General features: G+C 46.6%; 1 protein-coding gene across 1 annotated transcript in view; it reads right to left on the bottom strand.

Annotated features, from left to right (window-relative positions):
- The window catches only part of ADAM17 (ADAM metallopeptidase domain 17), a 578,388-nt gene that overhangs the window by 478,108 nt on the left and 75,993 nt on the right, over positions 1–24,287 (bottom strand). The window contains exon 3 of the mRNA XM_078647824.1: positions 14,949–15,082. Coding sequence (XP_078503950.1) covers positions 14,949–15,082 — 134 coding nt within the window. The remainder of the gene's footprint in view (positions 1–14,948; positions 15,083–24,287) is intronic.

Here is a 24,287-nt window from a genome sequence, read left to right as displayed (position 1 = left end):
GTTTTCACTTTTGCGGATTAACACGGTGAGGATACCTTGAGTTTGTTATGTTGTACAGAGCGTTTTCGTTACAACTGCTATAAGTAGACATTTCAGCGTCTCATTTCAGCTTTTCTACCATTTTAGAACACGGAAAAATACGGGCCTTTTACACGCTCGGATTTTACTTCGGCATCTGCTGGGTAACCCGAAGAAGACACAGTGAGGATTGTTTATTTTCGTACGAGAGCTGGTGTCTAGAACACTCGTATTCAATACACGTGTTTGATTACGCATTACCTTATATTTAGGACGCAACACTGCTTTCAGCTCCATAAGACATACACCTAGGCAGTTTGTATACTGCACATTCACGGGTAAGAACTTCATTGCTTTTAACTTTTCCTGCATGTTACCCCACACGGTTGAGGTGTGGCACTAAGGTGTTGTCATCTTTTGGTCTTGAGTGATTCTTGGCAGTTTGGTAATCGCTCTATCCAAGGGTATTTGGTCTGTTTTTTCACTACTATTATTCACTACGAGTCTCAGTTGGCTCATTTACGTCTGACAGAGAGCACCTCATTAAGTGCTATGGACAAGTGGCAGGCTTGTTGTACAGTACATGAAGTCACCAGATTTAGGCTGTATTGTCACATTTTCACTTATATAAATCTCTCCTATAAATCTCACTTTATAGCACACTATGTTTTCCTTTTCATATCTTTAATTTTTTGAGAGTGCAAATTCTAATCTTTATATTGTGAATTATATTTTTCTATTGGAAATGACAGCATTTATGTTACAATGCAACTCATTGTGTTGTAGGTTTCCTGTGGAGAACACAACTGCATATTCTTAACCACAACGGACCTCTAATATCTATCCCCTGATGATGGGTTCAGTTTGGAACCCGAAATGCATTGGGTCCTCTTTTGCATAATCTGCTGACTGTATTACATGTTTTGGGGTTTGATATCGCACATGGAATGATCTTTTGTACATTTGAAACATGCATTGCAATTAAGTGCATAACAGTTTTCTGTTTGGAGAATGTTAATTGATTTCGCACATTGTTTATGTTAAGTAAGATGCATTACGGTATAAACTGATATGCCTGAGAGCGTTTGATTCTTTTTTTGATTACTTTGACTATTCTATTGAGACAATTTATTTGTCTAGCGCTGTGCTCCACTTAGGTTGTGGTTTTCCACAGCCCCCTCTGATTCTTTAATACATAGAGAGATTGGTGGGTCATATCTCTCCTTTAAGCAGAAGCACACATATTAAGTTAAAATTGATTAACGTTTTGGTTCACTAAAGTTTATTGTAACAAAAACAAGGTGTGCAGCAACACTTTCCACATGTGTAGTTTGTATTTTCTGTGATGGGCCACAATAGCTCTTTTGAAAATGATAACCTTTCCCCAGTTGTTATTCTACTTTGCCAATTTGACAATATACCTACCAGCGAAGTTCTTGCAAACACTAGACATACTACTAGTGGTTCAGATTTCGCAAATGAATGCTGTTGGGTGGCTCTGGCTAAATTAAAACTTCTAGTTTGAACATTATTATCTCACAGCATAGCTGCAATGGGTAACGTACTGGACAGCGGCATGTCAGCTTGAAGACATGGCTACGATCGCTGTGCAATCTTTAAGCTTATGGAAGTTAATGATCGATGGAACATTACACTGCTTGTCTTGGCAGGGAGTTTAAAAGAGGGCCTGAAAAAGAAAGATGCAATGCATATACTCCACCAACTCTAGAGGTGTAGCCTCTACAAGAGTGAATTGGATACAAAACATTATTTTGTAGTGTTGAATAACAATAATTAAATGTATGATGTGGCGAATTGCTAAACCATCCTATACAAAGGTATTGTATTAATTTCTTTAAGACCACCACAGCAGCATAAGATAGATGTGACCCTGAATTTGCTATTTATCAGTTTCACCTGTGGCTTTTCAGCTCAAGCCTAGCGTTGCATCGCATGCGCTGCTCGCTCTGCGAGGCTTGCTGTAGTAGGGTATGTTTTAGAAGGTGTGGAAGCCCCGCCCATATTTTTCATTGGCTGGCATCATCGTTCATGGTAAATGCTGGCTTCTGATTGATAATGGGGCTTCTTAGTCCCTCCTTGTTACCACCCTGTCTCCTTTTGTGACCGCCCATCAGGACTGCATTTCTTACTTGTGGCGTTACACTGTGTAAGCTCTCTTTTCTTTCATTGAGCTTGGCAATGGTTGCCGCGAAACTTGAAGGCTAAGGCACTGTATTTATATATTAGAGTTCTGCAGATCCGTTACAAGTATTTAAAATCATGGCATACCGTGCCTTTATCTCTAGCTACCACTTTAACAGATTTTAAAACGTAATTGGATTTCAAGTGAACTCTTGAGTTTCCATTGTATGTATTTTTTTCATGACCCACAAACAAATGTGTTTTGGAAATCTTTATAGTGCGCGGTGTGTACTTGTTTTAAGAATTGCGCTGTGTAGCCGGTGTTAAGGTAAAGCGAGTTATGCTCACACTCAGGTGCAGTTTCCGGTAACACCGCGGACCAGCAGCAACTGGAAGGCTCGCACTGTGCTTGCTTTGTGCCAGTGCATACATGCCATCAGTACCGCACTTCAAAGGCACTTTAGGGCACGTTCTATTGTAGACTGAAGGAAAACAGTGTTTTAGGTTTCAGCTTTGAAACGTAAACCAGAAAATCTGATATTTTACTCGGACGGTGAGGATACCGCGTCCTTCCAAAATTGTATTTCTATGTTGGACAGAATTGGACATCAAAAAGTGATAGCACACATCAGTTACCTACATTTAAGTGCGGACGGCTTGTCCCATTGTGCCCGTGAGCAGCATGCTATTTGCTGCTGCTCGGTCAGGGAAAGGGTTAGTTAAACACAAAAACTACTAAAACTAAAGAGGTCACTGATAGACCTGTTTACGTTCAGAGATTCTGCTGCTTGCTTCTTTGGCTTAAGAGCAAGAGGTACCGAAGGGGCAAGCCAGGAGTTGCAAGTAACCGCTTTGAGCCCTGGCTATTTTTTAATCAACCCTGTGTTATGAATGTTCCTCATAAAATCTTGTTCTGGTACTGAGTTTCCAGAATGCGAGTTAAAGGTAGTGGTGTGTGTGCCTTCGTGTTTGGGGCACACTTCAACACCTGTACCCAGCCTTTTACCATGTAATGGCTCTCAGCTGCTCTCCTGACAGAGAAACTTCACTCCCTACTCTCGTTGTTCACTTTATGTATTCCATTTTGGCGCTATTTGCGGCTAGTGGCATCACTGCGCTGCACAACCCAAGTACAACAGCCACAGGGGCCTACTGTGAACAGAACCTAACTCTGTACAGACCTGCCATTGCGAACGTACCCTTCTTTAAGTTATGTTACTGCTTTACAGACAATGATAAATACTATACCAAACGCAAGGATTTTTATTTAAAGTAATTCTTAAAATGTAGCGATATGGTTATTTCGATTTCATATGAATAGTGCTACCAACTAAAGACAGGGTGCTGCGTGGTAATTTTTCAAGGAGAAACATTAGACACTCTTGTGTGTCCTCCTCTGTGTTGTGCTTAGTACTAAGAATTAATGAACCAAGCACACTGCTGAGTGCGCCGTGGGATCTTCTCTAGAACCAATCTCTCCTGAACTTTTTCATGCCACCATTCCGCTTTATAGGCCATCTACTTGCAAAAGGGCCCGTGCCTGTTACTCGCCGGTTGTATAACGCAGGGGTCCTGAGATTGGTGGTGATACGCTCCTGTCCGTTCAGAGCCCTATGAATAGCTCGCAGTAAAACAAACCTTGTGTTTGTACATGGCTCTGGTGGAGCACTGCCTTACAGCAGATGGCTTCCATCTGGTAATGTGCCACATCGCAGGGGACAAGCAGTGCAAGACTGCACTCAGCCTTGGATATATAGGAGTCCGTCCCAACATCATTTACGCTTGTTCGCACTGAAGGGGAATTCGGCGACCACACCACAGAATAAGCAAGCCTTCCAACATTTTCGTTTATACGTGTGTCACCAAAAACCGGCACAGGTGCACAATACTACACAGCGAGTACAGTTGCACATCACTCTAGAATAGTGAACACTACTCTACAACCAGTTTGGGTGCATAGTGGTACCAGTACACTATGCATTAGTACAGGTGCTAAATGTAATGGGGTAAAGCAAAATTATACCCCAGCCCCCCATGTCTTACAGATAATCATTAGGCTTGGGCTAAATGGGGCCCAACTAAAGGGCTAGGGGCCCACCTGCACTGCAGGGGCCTGTGTTAAGCCCCAGCTCAGTGGTGTACAACAGTGCACATTGGTATACAAACCTTAAAAGTACGTTGGGCTGCACAGAAGGCCCAATTACTAACACACTAGCACTAAGTAAACAGCAGTGACTTCCTCCTATTTTTGTTCAGTTTGCACAAGAATACAAGCAGCATTTATTGGGTTATAGATTGCACATGCGTCACGCAAACCTCGTCTGTGTAGCTCGGTACTCATCCCACGCGGTGGGTTTGGCAGGACTGGACATGCTTGCACTGCATGAAGTTGCATTTGCAAAGCTAAGTGCCCACACTAGGGTAGGCAGCTGCCTACTAGTCATAAGGCCAGACCCCCATCCGCAAACCTGTTTTCTTGAAATTCGGGGGTGACATACAGGATTCTGAGCCTTGCATGCCTCAGGCATAGGGCCTCACCAGCACAGACAGCTAGACAATCTAGGGTTAGGTGGTAAGTACTAAACGTACAATTCCAGTCTACACAAGTACTATAGCCAAGACTACAGCATCCCCTTTCCGGGGACTCTTCCAGACCCAGAGGGTCAAAAAGTTGAGTATACTCCTTTTATCCCACTTATTTAAGCACTATGTCAGTGGTAGGTCCCATAGGTCTTGCTAGGACACAGGCTCACAAGTAAATAAAAATCGACTTTGAAACAAGTCCATATCACCCTTCATAACTGAAGCTAGTCCTCATCTGCTCAGGACATGAGGACTCACTTATTCACTCCTGGTTATAATTAAAAAAAAGCATTTGCACTGCAATAGGTCTCGTATTTACCCAAGTTTAAGCTATTGGCATTGTAGATGACAATGCGTTTTATTTACTTTTCAAAAAGCTAAATAAAAAGCATTGTCATTTACAATGCCAATAGCTGAAACTCACGTAAATGCGAGACCTGTTGCATTGCAAATGCTTGTTTACTTATATTATTCAATCAATAAATAAATAAATCAAGGATTTGTGAAGCGTGCTACACACCTGTGTGGGTCTCAAGGTGCCTGTGCAGCTCCGAGACAGCCGAAGAGCCAGGTCTTGAGGCTCTTCCTGAAGGTGTGCAGAGTGGGGGTGGGGACGTCTGATGTTGATTTCGGTGTAGAGGGAATTTCCATAGTACATTCTGCTTGTAAATAGTGTGTGGGTGACGGTCTTTCTGGATTTGGGGGGATCCACTTGAAGGTCTTGCGAAGGATGCGGAGGGTGTTGAAGCAAGTGGAGAAGATGGTGTTGATCTGTAGGGTCATGGTGAGGGAGGAGTCTAGTATGATGCCGAGGTTATGGACATGGTCCGTGGGAGGGAGTTTGGTTGCCGAGGGCAGTATGCCACCAGGTGTTGTCCCAAGCTGAGGGGGTGTGTCCAAGGACGAGGAATTTTGTCTTCTTCGAGTTGAGCTTCAGACAGCTGCTGCTAATCCAGGATGCAAAGTCTTTCATACCTTCCTGGAAGCGGAGTCTGGTAGTGTGGGGATCCTTTGTGATGGAGAGGATGAGCTGGGTGTCGTTGGCGTAGGATACAATGCAGAGTCCATGCTGTCTGACGATAGCGGCGAGGGGGCCATGAGGATGTTGAAGAGCGTGGGGCTGAGCGATGATCCTTAGGGTACTCCGCAGTTGATCTCTGTGGGTTCGGAGAGGAAATACAGGAGTCTGGTTCTTTGGGTTCATCTGGTGAGGAAGGAGCGGATCCAGTCGAGGCAGGTTCCCTGTATGCCGGCGTCGTGGAGTCTGGCGGGGAGAGGGAGGTTGGAGATGGTGTTAAAGGCTGTGGAGAGGCCCTGGTCGAGGAGAGTGCGGATGTCATCTGTGGCTGTGAGGAGGGAGGTCTCTGTGCTGTGGTTGCTGCGGAATGAGGATTGGGAAGGGTCGAGGATGGAGTTGTCTCAGATGAAGTTCATTAGCTGGATGTGGACGATCTTCTCAGGGAGTTAAGCCGCGAAGGGGAGGAGAGAGATGGGTCTGTAGTTTCTGAGGTCTGTCGGGACTGCAGAGGGTTTCTTGAGAACGAGCTTGACTTCTGCGCGTTTGCAGTCGTTGGGATTGTGCCGGATTCAAAGGTGGTGTTGATGGTGCATCGTAGCTCGGGTGCTATGGCCTCAACATTCCCTCCCAAACTGTCCCCTACTCCGCCGGCTGACTCCCGCACTCAACACGCCCCACACCGGGCTCATAGGCGCAGCAACTGCCTTCGGCCCCCGCATCACCCCCGCAACGTCTCACGCAACTACACCTCCCCGCCCAACTTATCCCCCACCCTTCCGACTAACTCTCTCACTCAGCTATCCCCCAATCCGACCTCAATCCCTGGTCGTAATCGCAACAACCGCCCTCGCCGCACCCACAACTCTTCTTCTGACCTCGACACACTCACCCTTCTCCGCTCCTATGACCCAACCCCCCAAAATAACACAACCACCCCACACCTCAACATTCCCTCGATACAATCAAATCCCCTTAGACCACCCACACTAAACAGCAGATTCTCCATCCCCAATAACCTGAGAAAAATCCCTCTCTCTCTGGAACCATCTACCACCCCCAACACACCCCGTCTCAAATGCACTCTTCTCAACTGCAGATCAGCCAAGAAACATTCCTCCGCCATTGCTGACCTCCTCTTATCGCGGGACCTTGACCTAATCATCTTGACTGAAACCTGGCTAACTGAATGTTCGACACCTATAATGGACATCTTGGTTCCTCCCGACTACCACATTATCAGGCTCGACAGAACAGGCAAAATAGGTGGTGGAATCGCATGCATCTACAGGAACAACCTCTCTGTTCAAAAAGTCAATTCCTCCGCCCTAACATCCCCAACATCCTGGGAATACATATGCCTTGACATTATTAGTGAGGGCAAGCCGATATGCTCGCTCCACAGCATTTACCACCCACCCAGGGACAACTTAACCTTCTCCCAAGAAATAATGGAGTTGATCTCAACTAATTCCGGACGGCAACTCACCCAAATATACCTTGGTGACTTCAACCTCCACTGGAACGATCGCAACGACGCAGTGGTAAATAGTCTAAAAAATGTCCTCGATGCCCTTAACCTCACCCAAATATGCAACAGCCCGACCCACGAGAAAGGTTCTACCCTCGACCTGATCATCTCCAAAGAGGACTCTATCCAACTCGAGTCCATCCAACCCTGTGACTGGTCAGATCATCATATTGTCACATTTTTTATCAATGAAAAAGTCAAAGTTAACCCGGCTCAACTCTCCAAGCCCAAAGTCTGGAAAAGAGACTTGAAAAAGCTCAACCCAGGCTCTTTGCCCCCCAACAGTTGCAACCTCCTACTGCCTCCGACAGGCGTTACAGACGTACAAACTCTGACGGACCACTACCTCAACGCTATGACCTCTATAATCAATGAGGCTGCTCCTATGGAGCTGAAAAGAGTCTCTACTAAAATCTCCAAACCATGGTACGACGGGAGTCTCAATGAGGATAGACGAGACATGCGAATGGCAGAGCGTACCTGGAGATCAGCTCCCTCTGCAATGCACCTAAAAGAGCTGAAGAAAAAGAGAAACGCCTACTTCAGGAAAATAAAACGCTCAAAATCAGACTTCTTCAGCCTCCAACTCGACCAAGCAAAAAACCGCCCAAGAAAACTGTTTGAGCTAATCAGAACACAATCCAAGGAACAACCCCAACCGCTCAACACTGGGCATGAGGCACCCTCCTGTGAAGACTTCGCTCCTTTCTTCATCCAAAAAACTGACAAAATAAAAAACTATCTCCTCATGGACGCAAGCCTCTACTCCAAAGCCCAATGCCTAGCACCCACTGAACCAAAAAACAATGCTACATGGTCAACCTTCGGCACATACTCGGAAGAAGAAATTGGCAAACTGCTCAGCACCCTGAAACCTTCCAATCACCTCACGGACCCCCTCCCTGCCTCCGCAGTAAAAGACTTTACCCCTTTGCTTCTCCCTCTCTGGACTAAAATTATCAACAGCTCTCTCCAACAAGGAAGCATACCTGACTCCCTCAAAGTTGGTCAGGTCACACCTCTACTAAAAAAAAAACACAGCTGACCCCTCTGATCTCAACAATTACCGTCCCATCACCAATATTCCTACTCTCGCCAAACTGTTGGAAAAATGCGCACAACTACAATTGACTAAACACATTGAGCAATTTGATCTCCTCAACACCCACCAGTCAGGCTTCCGAGCAGGACACAGCACAGAAACTGCCATGACTCACATAATTGACGACGCACTTCAAATGCTAGACCAAAACGACACCTGCCTCCTCATCCTACTAGATCTCTCTTCAGCATTCGACACCGTTAAACATGAGAATCTACTAGAACTACTAAACACAAGAATGGGTTTATCTGGAACTGTCCTCAAGTGGTTCACTTCCTTTCTTCACAACAGGTCGCAGAAATTCAAGAGCAATAACAACTCAACGATCAGAAGCACCCAATCTTGGTTGGCTGATAACCACCTCAAACTCAACGCTATGAAGACTGAGTTCCTTCTGATCTCACCTCCCACGAAAATATCTACCACACAAACATGGCTTAAGCACCTAACAGCACTCAATGTCCAACCGACCATAGTGGATTCAGCAAAATCCTTAGGCATAACACTTGACACCAACCTCAACATGCAGCAACATATCAGCAAGGCAACAAAGGGAGCGAACTTCCAGATCAATACTCTGAGGAAACTTAAACCCTACCTCCCAGCCAAAGACTTCCAAACAGCAGTACAAGCGCTAGTCATCCCACGTATTGAATACGGCAGCACCGCCCTCTGCGGACTCCCCCTAACTACTACCGCACCACTAAGAGCTTCTCTGAATGCTGCAGCGAGACTCATCACTGGGTCAAAAAAGCACTCCCATATTACCCCCGACTTGAAATCCCTGAACTGGCTGCCTTTTGAAGCCAGAATACATCTGAAAATCGCCTGCATGACACACAAGGCGGTACACCTAAACTCACCCGGCTACCTCGCTCAGAAACTGACAATCTCTGGGGGTATCAGAAACACTAGAGGCACAAAGAATCTTCTGCTGAAACCTCGAAGATTCAGGAAGGAAAAAACATACAAGCGCTCCTTCTCAGGATTGGCGCCTAGGATTTGGAACTCACTCCCTCCCGAAACCAGGCTTATCTCCTCCACTACACTATTTAAAAAGGAAGTAAAAGCTATCCTCATGGCTAAATACACTTGATCTACTATCTCGAACTCTGTTAACACCCTGCACCGATCTGTACTACATGTTTGACCCATTCACTGATTTGTATGAGCTGTCTTATTACTCTCGTGATGGGCTTTGTAGCCACCTATTTGTACTGTATGATCTAGTGATTTATTGTTTGAATATGTTCCCTCATGTACCCCTCTATGTAAAGCGCTCTGATATCGGTGAAGATCTTGTTCGCGCTATATAAAACTTTGAAAATAAATAAAATAAAAAAAATAAAATGGCGGTGGCTCTGTGGAATGTGTGCGGCGGGCAGGGGGCCCGTGGGGGCCCCTAAGTGAATGCTCTTCATGCTTTAGGCGGAGTCTTCGGTGGTGACCGGGGTCCAGGCGGGGATGGTAGGTTGGCTGACGTTGCAGGAGGAAGGAGTGGTTTCGGTGTCTGGTGTCTGTTTGTTGAAGTTGTCGTAGAGAGACTTAGTTTTTAGATGGAGGTAGGAGCCGGGTTTGTTGCAGCGGTCATGGGAGGGTGTGACATCCCAGGCTTCGCTGGGGAGTTTGGTGAATTCCTCAATGATGTTGAAGAGTTCCTTCGAGTTGCTGGAGTTGGCAAGGATTTTGTTCTGGATGAAGGTCCTTTGGTGGATCTAATGCGTTGGTGGTATTCTGTCATGGTGTTCTTGTAGGTGGTCCGATCTTCCAGAGTTTTGCTGTTTCTCCATAATTTCTCAAGACATTTGCAGGTGCGTCTGGTTTCTCAGAGGTCAGTGGTGAACCAGGTGGATTTCATGGGGCGCTGTCTGTCAGCATTGCGGAGGGGGGTGAGCTGTTGGTGATCCATCTATGTAGTTCATTGGCTTCAGAGTTGGCGTTGGTTGTGGTGGAAGGGGAATCGTGGTTGAGGGTGGAGTTGAGGTGCTCCAGTTCCTTTGCGGGGGTGAGTTGTCGGTTTGTGAGCGGTGACTCATCACCAAAATCATTACCCTAGATTACCCCAGACATTCCAAACATATCCTCTAATGCACATGGCGCTCAGTGATACCGAACTTGTCATCGTTTTCTAGCTCCCTCTCAATTTTTCATGAATGTAAGTGTTCCCTTTGAGAAATGTTATCAGGAGTGCACCCCACAGCTGTGCAAGGTAAGCTGAATATGTTTTCCTACTCGGTAAGGAAGGTGAAAGCCACCACAATTACAAAACTGTTTCCAGTGTCCAGCTCGTCACTATAGGATGCATCGGTCCTATCTCTAACCACTGTCAGTTTTCCAATTTCAAATAGGTACAACATGACAATATATAGAGCAATTACAATCCATGTTTGAGCTGAAGAGAAAGAAAAACTGGAGGGTTATAGGAGGTCAAACACTGGTCTCACCGCCTTTGGCCCTTTGATTATACATTAGCACAGGCACCATCCTCAACTCAGCCCTACTGCCCCCATTTTCATATTACAAAGTGATTTAATAGTGCTTTGGGGGCAGCATTCAAAGGACTTCCCCAGTTCACAGGAGCCCCATGGCTAGACCACATCATCTGCCATCATGGGAGTCACCCCCACCACCCAAAATGAAGTCATCAGACAACTCCATTTCTAAGTCAGTGTTGTTTGTGGTGATATTGATTTCCACCCGGGAATTCTTTCGCACTTCTTTGTTCATTTTCAATATACTCTCGAAGACCGCTGTCTTACCAGAAGTCACCTGGCCACCAGGGGCTTCGTAGATTTCCTGCTGCGACTCCAACTCTTACGCATTTTTCCTTTATTTCCACTGTGATGGCTTTTTAGTCCTTCCTGTGTGTTGACATGTTCATTTATAAATCATTTGCAGCAATAGTATCAGTGAAGACATTCGGTCTCCTGCCAGCAAGTATTTTTAATTTCGCTGGGACCAGCATCATGTACTTCAGTTCTAGGTCTACAGGATAGCGTTATAGTCTTGGTGGGGGACTAGAGCACTGTACGCCCTTCCAACTTAAAAGAATTTCAACAGGCTGTAGGGCTGTGCCTACACAAAGCATTCTAGCAAGAAGTGCTCCGGTGAGGAGATCTCAGTCTTTTTCTGGAAGCCCCACAATGTGAATGTTATTCCCATAATAGAGACCTTCGGAGTTCTCCACCTTATATTCCACAAATCTTGCTCTATTCCACAAGTCCTGAATCTGATGGCACAGGATGGCCATCTCAGGTTTACTTCAATTCATTTGGTTTAAGTGTTTGCGACTGTCTTCCATTTTAAGTTGGGTAAGATTAACATCAAGCTTGACAGTATGAATCTTTTGTTCCATCACCATTCTGGTTTCCTGTATAGCTAGGATGATACATTCAAACTTGCTTTCAGCGGAGTTTGAGTGTACAGACTCAGAGATTGGCTAGTGGTCTTGGGAGAAAACAGAGTCTTCCACTGAGGATGCATTGGGGCCCATATACTACATCTCTACCTCTGCCTTAATGGACCTTGGTTTCCCATACCAACAGGGGTGTATGGGCAGGGTACTTGGCCACCCCTTACTCCCGAAGATAACAAGAACATTGCAGCCACCAGTGTAGCTGGGTGTATTCAGGGACCAACAAAACACCTAATAAAACAAGCATTGGACAAACCAATAGGTCTTGCAATGGCTTTGTTTTTTTATTTCCTGATACAAAGTTGACTTTGTAAACTATCTATAAAGGTTGGCACAAAAGTCTTTTTTGGGGCAGTAGTAACACAGATGACTAATATGGCTATCTGGTGAAATAATCTTTAATTTGATTCTGAGGCCCTCACAATACGCAACTGCTCCGACACTTGGCTTGCTACCGGCCATGTTATACTTGTCAACAGAGCAAGGTGTGTGTGCACACACTGCAATCTGCCACATATGTGATTCCACTAATTTTGAAATGTATGCTCCTAACATTTGTGAAAATTAAGTCCTATAACTACGGTGGTCACTCTATGCCATGTCGTTTTAGACACTGTTTCTAGTCCTGTGCTTCTCACACTTAAATAACGGATATCACGTGTTAGTTTAATTGGGTCAACTGACACTAAGACTACAATACCCAGAATGCATTACGTTGTCATGCACAAGCTTAGTCCTGGAAAGTGACAGTAATGACACGGAGTGAGGTTTTCACCTTGGCTATCCGAACACCATGTCAATGGCAGGCAGTTACTGAGAAAGAGAATTTAATTAGCACTGCTAAGCATCTCCAGAAGCAGGCCAGCTCGGAAATCAATCTTTAATAACATTATCCCTTAAAACTCTCACATTTATCTTTCACATGCAATGCGCCTCTCTCCGCCCTGCGTGTCATGGGCCCTTCCCCTTAAGCCATCTCCCATGATAATTATGCCGGCAGTCGCCGAAGTTAGACCTACAGGGCCAGTGGATGGCCAAAGATCGCCTGCGCCGGGCACCAAAGCATCTTCCCGCCTGCTGCCACCTTTTTAGCTGATTTTTGGGTGATTTTTGCACCAAGTGCACAATGTGCCCATGCTTGGTGCAAGGGACTGGACTCCCACTGCCCACCGGGTTAACATGCCCCGCTGTGGGCATGTGAGGCTTAAAGCTCACAAGTCCTTCACGGGCATCAGCATTCCAGACAACGAGGTGGCCCCTGTGGCCCCTATGCCCACCCAGGCACTGCTGCCACCGTCACAGAGGGGCAACTGGCACGACGGGGCCCAGACTACAAGGGAATGATGTGCCCCCACCCCTCCATGCCCACGAAGGACCCGCCCGGGGCTTTCAAGGAGACGGTCCTCTGCCATCCGGGTGTTGTGGATGTGGATGAGTTAAGGCCCTGATACCAACACTCAGACAGCTGTGAAATGCTCCCGGGGGCGATATTTAACAGGGCCTGAACAGTCCCTCCCGGCCCTCTCGTGATTTAATGGCCAACATGCACATTTTAGGAGGAGGGCGGGGGGTATGTTTAAAGGACAGCAGCCACATTCCTGCATCATGGCCGACAGCAAGTGACTCAACCTTCTGAAAGTGGCGGGAAGGTTAAATGCCCTATGACAGTGCATCTATTATGAACTGAACGTGTTCACGCTGCACAGCCTGGCACTGATGTGGTTCCTAGGGCAACGATTTTAGAATACAAACGGTATATTTTCTTTTTTGGAGGAATAGTGTAAAGCCAGACGCAACTGTCCAAAGAGGGTGTGCCATTTCCAGAAAGACCTGCATCGCTTTTCTGCTTACACAAATATATTTTAATTGTAAAGCATATGTTAATGCAAACACATTTTTAGAAAGATGATCCGTGCATTGTAAAAATGGAATTGATGGAAACAAGGCACCTGCCACCAAGAGTGCAATCCTGCCTAGTACGGATTAGATATGACAACGTATACAATATCTTTAAATTTTCTTCAATATTGATGAAAAATGCAGCTCTCACCCACTTTCAGCAGGAACAGCTGCACCTACCTCAAAGGTTAAAAATAAAAATACCACGGCAGCACTGCTGTCAGTGCACAAGATCGCCTCCAAAGAGCAGGCCTCTATCACAAGAGCACACTGGAAGGAGAGTAGTTGGAAAGTTTATGGAGCAGCTGTAAACAGTTACCTGACCCACAAGGCATGCAGCCGCCGCCCTGCACGCCACTGCTCGCTCCAGAGAGCAAAACGCAGTGGGAGTCAACATTACAAAAGTGGGACATGCACCCGCCTTTAGCCCTTTGCGTGCTTTTATTTTTCAAAGACACACGCAAAAGCCAATCCTATGCGTGGGGGGAGTCAGACCCCCACGGAGTAATTTAGAGTAGTTACAAGAAGCCTCACAGAGCAGCGCATGTGCGATGCGCTAGGCTCGACCTAACAGTTCAGAATCAGTGTTTGACCCCTCCGCAACAATTGAAAGTGTGATGGTGAAGGGCGTGAAATGCACAGTGGACTAGTTATCTATCGTGAAGCAGGATGCTTAAGACTGTTATCACTGTCCCTTTAGGAGTGGGTGGATTCTCTCATTCATACCAATTATGCTGAGTGCTACAACAAGTGTGTCTTGCACCCCTCATCCTGAAGGAAGAGCCACCACTGTACATCTTGAGAGCAGGCAATCAGGAGCAAAATGCCACATAGGGCTTCCCTCCTACAAAGTTGCAGGCAGATCATAGACTGAGGCTGCAGGCCCATGCAAGCAGATCTCCCAACTGCCCAGATCTACTCTAAAGCCTCATCCTTCAATGAGCTGCTATCTTCCAAGATAGTAGTCTGCATCTTCCATACGGGCTGCCGATCCACAGTCCATATTCCTGTGCTTGCTGCCTCCTCCGGTAATTCCATGGGGCTCCACCAAGATAGACAACGCCTATTTGCGGTCATCAAGCTCTGGTGAGACCGGCAATCTACCTGTTTCTGGTGGTTAACGAACAAATCCATAGCTGAGCGATTACAGGTTCTCAATGCATGACAGTACAGCCACACACCTCATTCATTACTTCACATACATTTTGCATAAATGCCAGCTATGAAAATAAAAGGTACATACCCACAACATGTCCAGTAAAGAAGTCAGACCAGTTTACATTGTACTCGTTTTCCTGACCATTCCCATCCACAACTGTGGCTTTCAGATTTTCTGAATAATGTTCAGTGCTTGAGGTCAAATACAATTTGAAATGCCTGGAAAAAACATTCTTAGATCAGAGCAGAATGTAACAAAATAAATGGTAAAAGTGCTAAATAAACACACTAAAACACAAATGTGATTAGAGCTATTGATAATGTTACAAAACTGTCAAACTGTGAACATTTTATGTCGTATATGATAGACTCTTAGAATCATATCAAAATTGGTTTGCCAAAAGCAATTATGGATGAGAAAAATTGTTTAATAAACCATTAATTCAAGACTCTCAGAACTGATTTAACCCACTGACTGTACTACTACTATAGTTGCACGTCATGTATTCTTTTATGACAAGTATATATGCACCCTGAAACACAGATTTCAAGGGAGGTGCTCAGAGACCAAAGCAATAAAGGGGATAACGTAAAGCTGCCTAATGTTTTGCTGAAAAACCATCTTACTATTTCATGCAGACCACTTTGCTCCTACGAAAAATAAACCACATCCACACTCATTTCAGGTAAGGCCACCCCACTTTAGAGCAAACTGTTGGGTTTTGGCAGAACTCAAACAGTCACTGTTAAACAGATGTCTCCCCATATCCATCTCAAATAGTCCTTCACAGCAAAAGGTTATGTTCTCAGCAAATAAGATGCTCTGAACAAACCCAAAGCTTAATTTCAGATTATTCAATGGTTACCCAAATCAAAATGCATTAAAACACATTGCCCTTCCCCTATAAACTCTGTACTAGCCACACCAGTGCCTAAATCAAGATTAATACGCTCTACAACTGATCCATATTCACATCATTCAATGAGAGTGCACTTATACCTCTACCACCGTTTTTTGGATCTCATGGACATTCCAGAATGAGACGAATAACCGTCACAACAATAACTCATAGAAGTCCATTTCAACCTAGCCAAGCTAATCAGGATTCTACTCGGAGGAAAACAAAATCAAACTCTTCTTCTGGTATTGTAATTCTGAGAGTAATTGCCACCCCAGGATGACACAGACATCACCACAATGCTCTATCAAACCCCTTTCCTGCTTTTGACATAGCCTTTCATTAAACACTCTGTGGAAGGCTGCAGTAAGACACGGGTGCATCTAGAGCAATATAAAAAGTTTCAGGTTTTTACATAATGACAAAACATCTAGTGGATCAAACCTGCCCCCCTAGTACTACGTTATAGTCCCCTGTGATGTGGCAAAGGCATTGGTAGTCTACTTTATCATTTTAAATATCTATGTGGTGCACATACCCAGGGGGTTCAGCATTTCCTTCCACATCCATTCCAGAGTAAAGAAAGCCCAAATCTACCTTGGGATCTGTGGAACACCAGGCCAGTTTCCAACACCTCCAGGGTCTAGATCTCCGAGGAGCTGAGCATATATCCTAAATTTAAAGTAAATCCGTTCTCTCAGTTCCTGTCCTGTTGACTGCCATCACCAAAAATCCAGGAGTCATTGCGGACAGAAAAGCAGTAACCAAAGGAGCCCTTGGGTCAGACAACTATGAACAAACTTCCTTATGCTATGCCTGAGAAACTCAATGCTAGGCTAGTTGATGCAGTGGCACTAATCAAGTTAAACAGACACCAGAAAGTATAAAACACTGGTACAAGGATAGTCACTGTATTCAAAAATAAAAATTCAATGTGACATTGATGCCCTAAGAAGGGGTGAGAAAAAGAAAATGAAAACCGATGCGTCACATACAAATATATAACAGGCACAGCTCCTTCTTCCTCTGCACTCAAAATCACATATACAGACTCTTCTCACAAAGCAAAATCCTTTGTACCACAACCCCATCCTAAGATTGTTTTTTATTTAAATATTTGTATTCACATTTAAGAGCAAACCACTGCTGCTGCATACAACAATACAAAATACAATCTATTGCCGGCATATCAGTTACATCCTGTATACACAGAAGGGGATAGGAATGGCACAGTGAGTAGGCACATAAATGGTTACATTCCAGCAGTAAGAAATTCCACCCTGAACAGAGGAGGCAAGAGAGCCCGCATAGGAGCACCTACAGACTACACTTGGAAGTGGGTCAGTCCAGACTCATCAGACCCATCAGAGTAATCATCGCTCACACCTTGGATGGGAGGTGGGCCAGGAGGAATCAGGAAATTAGGTATTCCACTTCCCAGAGCCAGCCGGTGTCAGAGTCGATGCACCACCCTCCCCCTCCCCCGGGCAGTATCGGCACCCTTCTAACTCCCACTAACTTCCTCTTGGCGGATCTCCTCCCTCTCACAATTCGCCCATCTCATTAGCTCAAGCCCCTAACGATAAGCATCAGGACCCTGAGGAGACTTTCAACTTGCCAGCTGGCGAGGATTAGGGCTAGATCTAGAAACCTATCAGTAACCTTCCTAGCCGCCGAACGTTCATGAAGGCCCAGCAAGCACAACATGGGGCTAATAGGGAAGTCTCTGACCTCAGCCCCCCTTTTCCACTTGCAAAACTATGGTCCCTTAAGGAAGCAAAAGCGGGCAAGACTAAACCATGTGGTAAAAATCTGAATCCATAACCAGGCAACGAGGGCAAGCAAAACTGACATCCGGAAACATGGTCTATGAAAACGACGGGGGCTAAGCGGGCCTGATGTCGATAAAATAACTGAATATGTTTGAAGTGAGAGTTGCTAGTCACCTGGAAAATAGCTTCCAGCATTCCCCTCCAAGAGGAATCAGTAGGAGGGGCTCTGAAGTCCGCCTTCCATTGGGCCCGCAAGGCCATAAGTGGTCACCTGGCCCCCTCCAATAAAGTCCTATAAAGCAATGTGACCGCCTTTGTTTGGCCTGTTATAAGGAGGAGAAGGCGCATACAATTGTGCTCATGGGGCTCTACACCACCAGCACCCCACGACTTATGTACCTTGTGAACCATGGCAGTATGGAGCAGGAAATGGCCAACCAGTATGTCATAGGTCTCCCGGAGGTCTGTGAATGGGCACACTTCTACTCCTGCAAAAAATCTCTCAGGACATCATTCCCTGCAGACGGCCATTCGCGGAGTCCCGGCCATCGCCCGGGAGGCTCCAGCACCTAACCACCAAGAGAGGAAACTCACGGGTGTATGGGATCAGAGTAGGAGTACATTGCAACAACTGAGCTCAGGCATAATGCGCGGTCTTAACTGAGACGTTTGAGGCCCGCACCTTAGAGGTGGTCATCGGATGTCATAAAAAGCCCAACATACAATCCTTGGAGGGGGAGCCACACTCTACAGTCCCCATGCCCTCCCAGAAGGCGGCTCACCAGTGCGCCACCCACTATAGCTGCACTGCTAGGTAATATAGTTTGAAATCAGGAGATACCGGGCACCAGTCTGCCACAGCTCAGCACATTTCAGCGATGTGAAGTGCCCTAATAGAGCAAGAGTAACAGAGTATCAAGTTCCCGGAAGAACCGTTGTGGCAGTTCAAACGGGAGTGCTGCAAAGAGAAAGTAAATGTGGTAGCATAATCATCTTCGAAAAAGCCACTCGACTGTTGACCAATAAAGGCAGTGCGGTCCACAAGTGAATAGAGGTACGCAATCCAGTCAGTATGCATCCGTAGTTCCCCTCATAGGGCAAGTCCGGAGAGCGGTACAGCGCCACTCCTAGGTACTGCACCGTATCACGCTTCCACTGCAATGTAGGTGCAGAGGGGACAGGGCTGCGCTCAGGTGCATCACCCAGCGCGGGGAGATGCACGACTTGTCTCAATTGACTTCAAGTCCCGAGCAGGCCCCAAAATCAGATAATGCCATAAGTACTCCCAAAAGGTCTGCATCCTACCCCCGTAGGTACAGGAACATGTCATCAGTGTCATCAGCATACAGAGAAAGTATGCACAGTTGGCAGCAATAGTGAAACCTTGACAATAAAGTCCCCGACGTACCGTACAGGCAAAGGGCTCCATAGCTAATGCAAATATTAAGGCGAAGAGAGGGCAGCCCTGCTGAGTTCCCCACTCGACTGCAATTGCATCCAATACCAACACACCAGTGAGAATCCTGGCCAGAGGATCACTATAAAGCAGTTTTTTTCCATTTAACAAAAGGTAGACCCAGGCCCATACAAATCATATTAATATACAGGAAGACCCACCAAACAAATCAAATGCCTTCCTGATGTCCACAGAGACAACTAGGGCTCCAAGGGGAGAAACTCCTTACATTCTAGCGCTAGGAACAATTGTTGAATATTAGGCATGGTGCTACGGGCTGGAATAAAGCCAGTTTGATCTGAATGAATTAAAGTACACATGTGGGGGAGCAAAGGAGTAGCTAATATTCTACTCAGGATTTTATAAATCTGCATCTAGCATAGAGGGGACGATAAGAATCAAGCAGGAGTGGTTCCTTGTCTTTCTTCAGGAATAAGACAACAGCAGCTTTCCGCAGTAAGGGCAGGAGTTGGCCACATTGTCGGGAGTCTTTAAAGAGCGCTGTCAATCTAGGCACTATATCAGACATAAAGGCAGCATAAAATCCAATCGGGAACCCATTTTAAGCCAGGCACCTTAGCCCTTACCATCTCTTTGATCGCTCCTTGAACCTCCTGCTCAGTGAACTCCCCCACCCAGCTGTCCTGCCACCGCTGAGTCAAGGGCTATCGTAGCAGAATCCAGGATGTAGTCCTGCAGATCGGCCTCAGGGCACGCTGATCCCGAAGAATACAACTCACGATAATGCTGTAGAAACACCGCATTAATCTCCTCCTGCGTGGCCACAACGCGCCGCTAAAGGTCCCGAAGCTGGAGCATAGAATGACCGTCAGTGCCCTCATGGGCTAGCCAAGTCATCATTCTGCCAGATTTGCCTTGCTCTGCATACACCCTAGCCGCATAGACCTTGTATTTGAAGGTACAAACACGCTCCAAGAACTTTTCTAGTAGGCGACACCTACTCTCTGGAGTCTCCTCCAATCCACCCGGGAGCCTATCTCAGAAAGAAGTTGGGTGCAAACCCCCGCTTTAGCAGATATACAGTACCTCCGGAGTACCACCTTCACCGTTTACAACTCCACTTTGATAGAGGAAGTCGACCCAGCGTTATCTGTCTAATATGGCTTTCGTGTGTTCCCCCAATAACATACAAAAGGCCTGATCATCCAACAGCGCAGGATCTAAACGCCAAGTAGGGACTTATACCTGGACGGAGACCAATAAAACGTGCCCAACTTAGAAGCATGATCGGAATAGGTTTTCTCAAGGTATTCCACCCCGCCGCCCTATCATATAATGACATGCATGCGTAAATCCAATCAAGTCGCACCTCGAGACTGGAGCGATAAGAATATGCACGGGACTCCGGATAACGGACATGCCAACAATCTATTAAATCCCACTGACCCGACCATAAATGGGCCGCTGCCACCAGCCTGCCCGCAAGTGCACCTCGCAAAGGCAGGTGTGAACGGTCCAGCCTCAGATCACTCACACAATTAAAATTGCCCCTCCAGTAGGGGACCGTGTGTGGGAGCAGGGGCATCAGGCCAGCGAAAAATACCGAATGATACACATTTGGCACGTAAATATTTAAGAGGGTAACATCTCTGCCATCCAAACTCCCTAATTTCAGAACATAGCGACCCTCTGGGTCTTCAATCGCCCTAGGTAAGCAAAAAGAAACTCCTGGTTTGATCCAGATCAGAGCGTCATCCGAGCAGGCACTGTAAGAAGTAGCGTAAAGATGATCACACTACCAGCGCCCCCCCGAGAGAACGGCCCTCCGTCTCCGTAAGGTGGGTCTCCTGAAGGAAAGCAACATGCATCCCCCGCTGCTTTAAGTATGACAGCACATTGTAGTGCTTAGATGAAGAAGAGAGGCCCAGTGCATTCCATGTTAGTAGTTTAGTATGTGTAACCATAATAAACAGACCAGAGGAAAGGGAAACAAGTGTAATGGTCCGCTGTGAGAAGTTGGCCTGATATATGATGTTCACTAGTTCTAGTGACCACCTTGTATCAGTCCAAACAACCCTTATGGTGATTGGTTGTAAGTCAACCTTATAGACCAGCTATCCTAATGGTAGCATGGACAAAGCAGTCTTAGGCTAAACTCTTTTGGCATGTGAAGCCAGCTGTTTTACCACAATATAATCCCTTGAATACCAGATGAAAGGACACCACACAGGTTGTTATGAAAATAAACAATATATTTATTAATAACAACACCTCTGAAATCTTTATGAGATCAGAGGGCTAAGCACATGACAATACTAAGAAGGAAATACGAGTTAGCACGATATTTACACGTGTGCCTTAGGGGCACCACAAACCATATACTAGAAACAATGGAATGCGAGGAAGGAAAGTACTGTAAGGAGATCCAGAGAGTGGAGGATTGCTGGGACTACGCTACGAACTAGGTAAGTAAGGAGCAGGAGGCCCACGGGACTCACGTGCAGAGTGGAAACTCTCACGCGGGATGCGTACCAACGTCTATGGATACTACAGTTTACAATGTTACGGATTCCGGACGAACCCGGCTGGATGGAGGGAAAACAACAGTCGACCTGGACACTAGGATAGTGGACACTGACTTCAGCACCTAGAAGCTTTAGTTACCTAACCCACAGGCTGCGGGTGCATAGGGCTGAAGTGGTGTCGGGTTCGCTGCGTTGCTCCCGGTGATGCCTGAAACAAAGAGTTGCTGGCAGGCAGCCAGATGGAGGAGTCCGGTGGTTCCAAGGATGGAACTAGGAAGGAGAAGTCCTGAAAGGGAAGGGGACAGAGTCTTGGTCACTAGCCAGTGACGGTGCTGGAACCAGGAGGGAACCAGATGCTGTCGCCGCGTTCAGGGGAAGGAAGGGTCGCTTCTCTCTGTAGCTGCGCGGACCAGGAGCTGTTCTTCACGACCAGGCTGGAGGCACGAGCTGTCCCACGTAGTCTGCTGCTGATGGCGGTGTTGGATCGTCGATCTGGTCAACAGGCTTTGGCTAGTGCAAGCCACACGGTGGAACAAAGATGGCGTCTGGTGCGGACCAGGAGGGTCCGGGGTGCTTCTCTTTCACAAGGAAGCAAGGGCCAGTCTGGGGGACCAGACTAGCAGTGTTGAAATCTTCGGGTTGTCGTCTCAGAGGTCACAAGCCAGCCGGCAAGTGACCAGACAACAGGAAAGGCAGCAACCAGGCAAAAGGGCCCCACGCAGATCTCGTGGAGGCTGGAGGGCTGGTCTTTGATGCAGGTGCTGTGTCGGTGTGGGGCTTCTCAGTCCCCGATGCACTTACTCGAGGGTCCCTCGGTGGTCGTGCTGGAAGCACTGTGCAGGTTTCTTCAAGATGGCCGTCTCCACGTTGCTCGTCGCACCCACGGGTCCCAGCTGTGCTGTGGATGTGGGTAGAGGTCAGAGGGGTCTGGAGGTCCGGGTCTCATTGAGCTGGGTCGTCGGATTCCGGGAAGGAAGGACTTGCAGTAAACCGCACAGGAGCTTGATGGTGCCTGCGAAGCAGGATGGTCACTCCCTGACCATAGGGGAGATTCTTCAGTCTTCTGATGTTCAGGAGGTCGAAGGTCAAGAGTTTCTTCGTGGAAGTTGTCAAGATTAATCTAACTGGGAATGGGACCAGCTCCTACCTTTATTCAGCTAATGGGGGCTGCACTACGACTAGGTCCCTCCCCTGGGTGGGACCAGGAAGGGGGGTGGTTACACCCCCTATCCTTTGTCCGGTTTCCTGCCAGAGCTGGGGCTGGAGTGACCCAGCAACTGGTTGGAACCGGTGTATGCACAGGGCACCTTGTGTGCCCCAGGCATGTCTCATTCCTTTCAGCCTTGGCCTACCTAATACACAAAATCCTGTCTGGGGTGGTGCTAGCACCTCCCAAGGCAGGAAACCCTTTGTCTGAGCCTCCCTCGCTGGAAGGACTCCCAGCAGCAGGAGGTCAGACTTGTGTCTGTGGTGGCAGCATCCATCTTGTGATGCTGAGGCTCGAGTTAACTTTAACCGGGGTTCACAGTTACATACATGTCGTGTCCCTCTAGAAGGGTGGAATGCTACCCCCGTCGCCAGAATTGGCGAGGGGGTAGTATTCCAATTCGTATGACACCTTACTCGACATGTTTTGATAATGTTATACCAGAGTTAGCATTTAACCACGAGGATTATAATGCATTTAAGAGTATATGGTATAGCGTTATCATGGAACAGTTATTAGGACTTGGTTCCGCAAGCTGCAAACGGGCTCAGCTCATGCCAGAGCACCATCTCACATAATTCCAAGCACTCTGCCTTCAGGATTGATAAGGCCTTCCATAGGAGTGACTGATAGGAATATATGTGTCCATTTTAGGTTTAGATATAGGGAACTATATCTAAAGCAAAGGGTGATTACACCACCTTGCCCTAGCTGTCGTGCAGCCAGTTGTGTCTGTTTGGATGGCCAGCCAGGGGTGGCATAATACATGCTGCAGCCCCTGGTAGGCCCTGGGTACACCTATGCCCTGGATACCTAAGGTATACTGTACAGAGACTGATAAGGTGGCCCAGTACCAATTGGTAAATGCACCTAGGGTACATGGTTGTATTTTTAGAGAGAGAACAGCTAGGCTGTGGGTCTGATTAGCAGGCCCACAGCCAGGGGAAGTCGTAAACCAGTGAAGCAAAAAGCAAAAATCTGGGGTCGCCATGGGATTGCAGACCCCACTCTCCTACATCCGCCAGTGCAGCAATAGTAGATAACATGGCGTAACCACTGCACCACACATAGCATCACAAACCCTGTGACCATAGCCACCAGCAAACTAACATACACAAAGCTAATACCAAAATCCCAACTCAATGACATATCTATCCCCCCTACTCCCCCTGGACTTAGGCACAACAATCCTGTCCAAACAATACCCCACACAGGCCCTAACAAGGTACTAACAAAGGGCCAAAAGGGCAACCAGATCCATAATGGAAGAGTATGTACAAGGGAGGTGCCGCCAGCAGCAGGTATAAATTCAATACAATAAGGCAATGCTTTAATTTTCTTTTAAACTGTATGTAAGACGTATTGCAAACGGTTTTAAGTAACTGTGTAATATAAATAATAAATAAAAAGAATTCATTCATACAAGAGGAAACATCCTGTAAGCCTCCCACACACCTGGCCTCCCGACCCCCTGTAACAAAGTCTAAGAAATTAAGCAGTAATAGACATCCAGCTAGCCATTCTGCCCAGAAAGCAATATTATAGTTAAGCAAAGTATAATAAACATTTCAGGAACACCCTAAATCAGCTTGTCTACAGATCCA

Source organism: Lissotriton helveticus, chromosome 6 (genome assembly GCF_964261635.1).
Source record: "Lissotriton helveticus chromosome 6, aLisHel1.1, whole genome shotgun sequence".
Lineage (NCBI taxonomy): Eukaryota > Metazoa > Chordata > Amphibia > Caudata > Salamandridae > Lissotriton > Lissotriton helveticus.
Note: the sequence above shows the minus strand (reverse complement) of the source record. Positions and strands in the feature narration are given on the sequence as shown.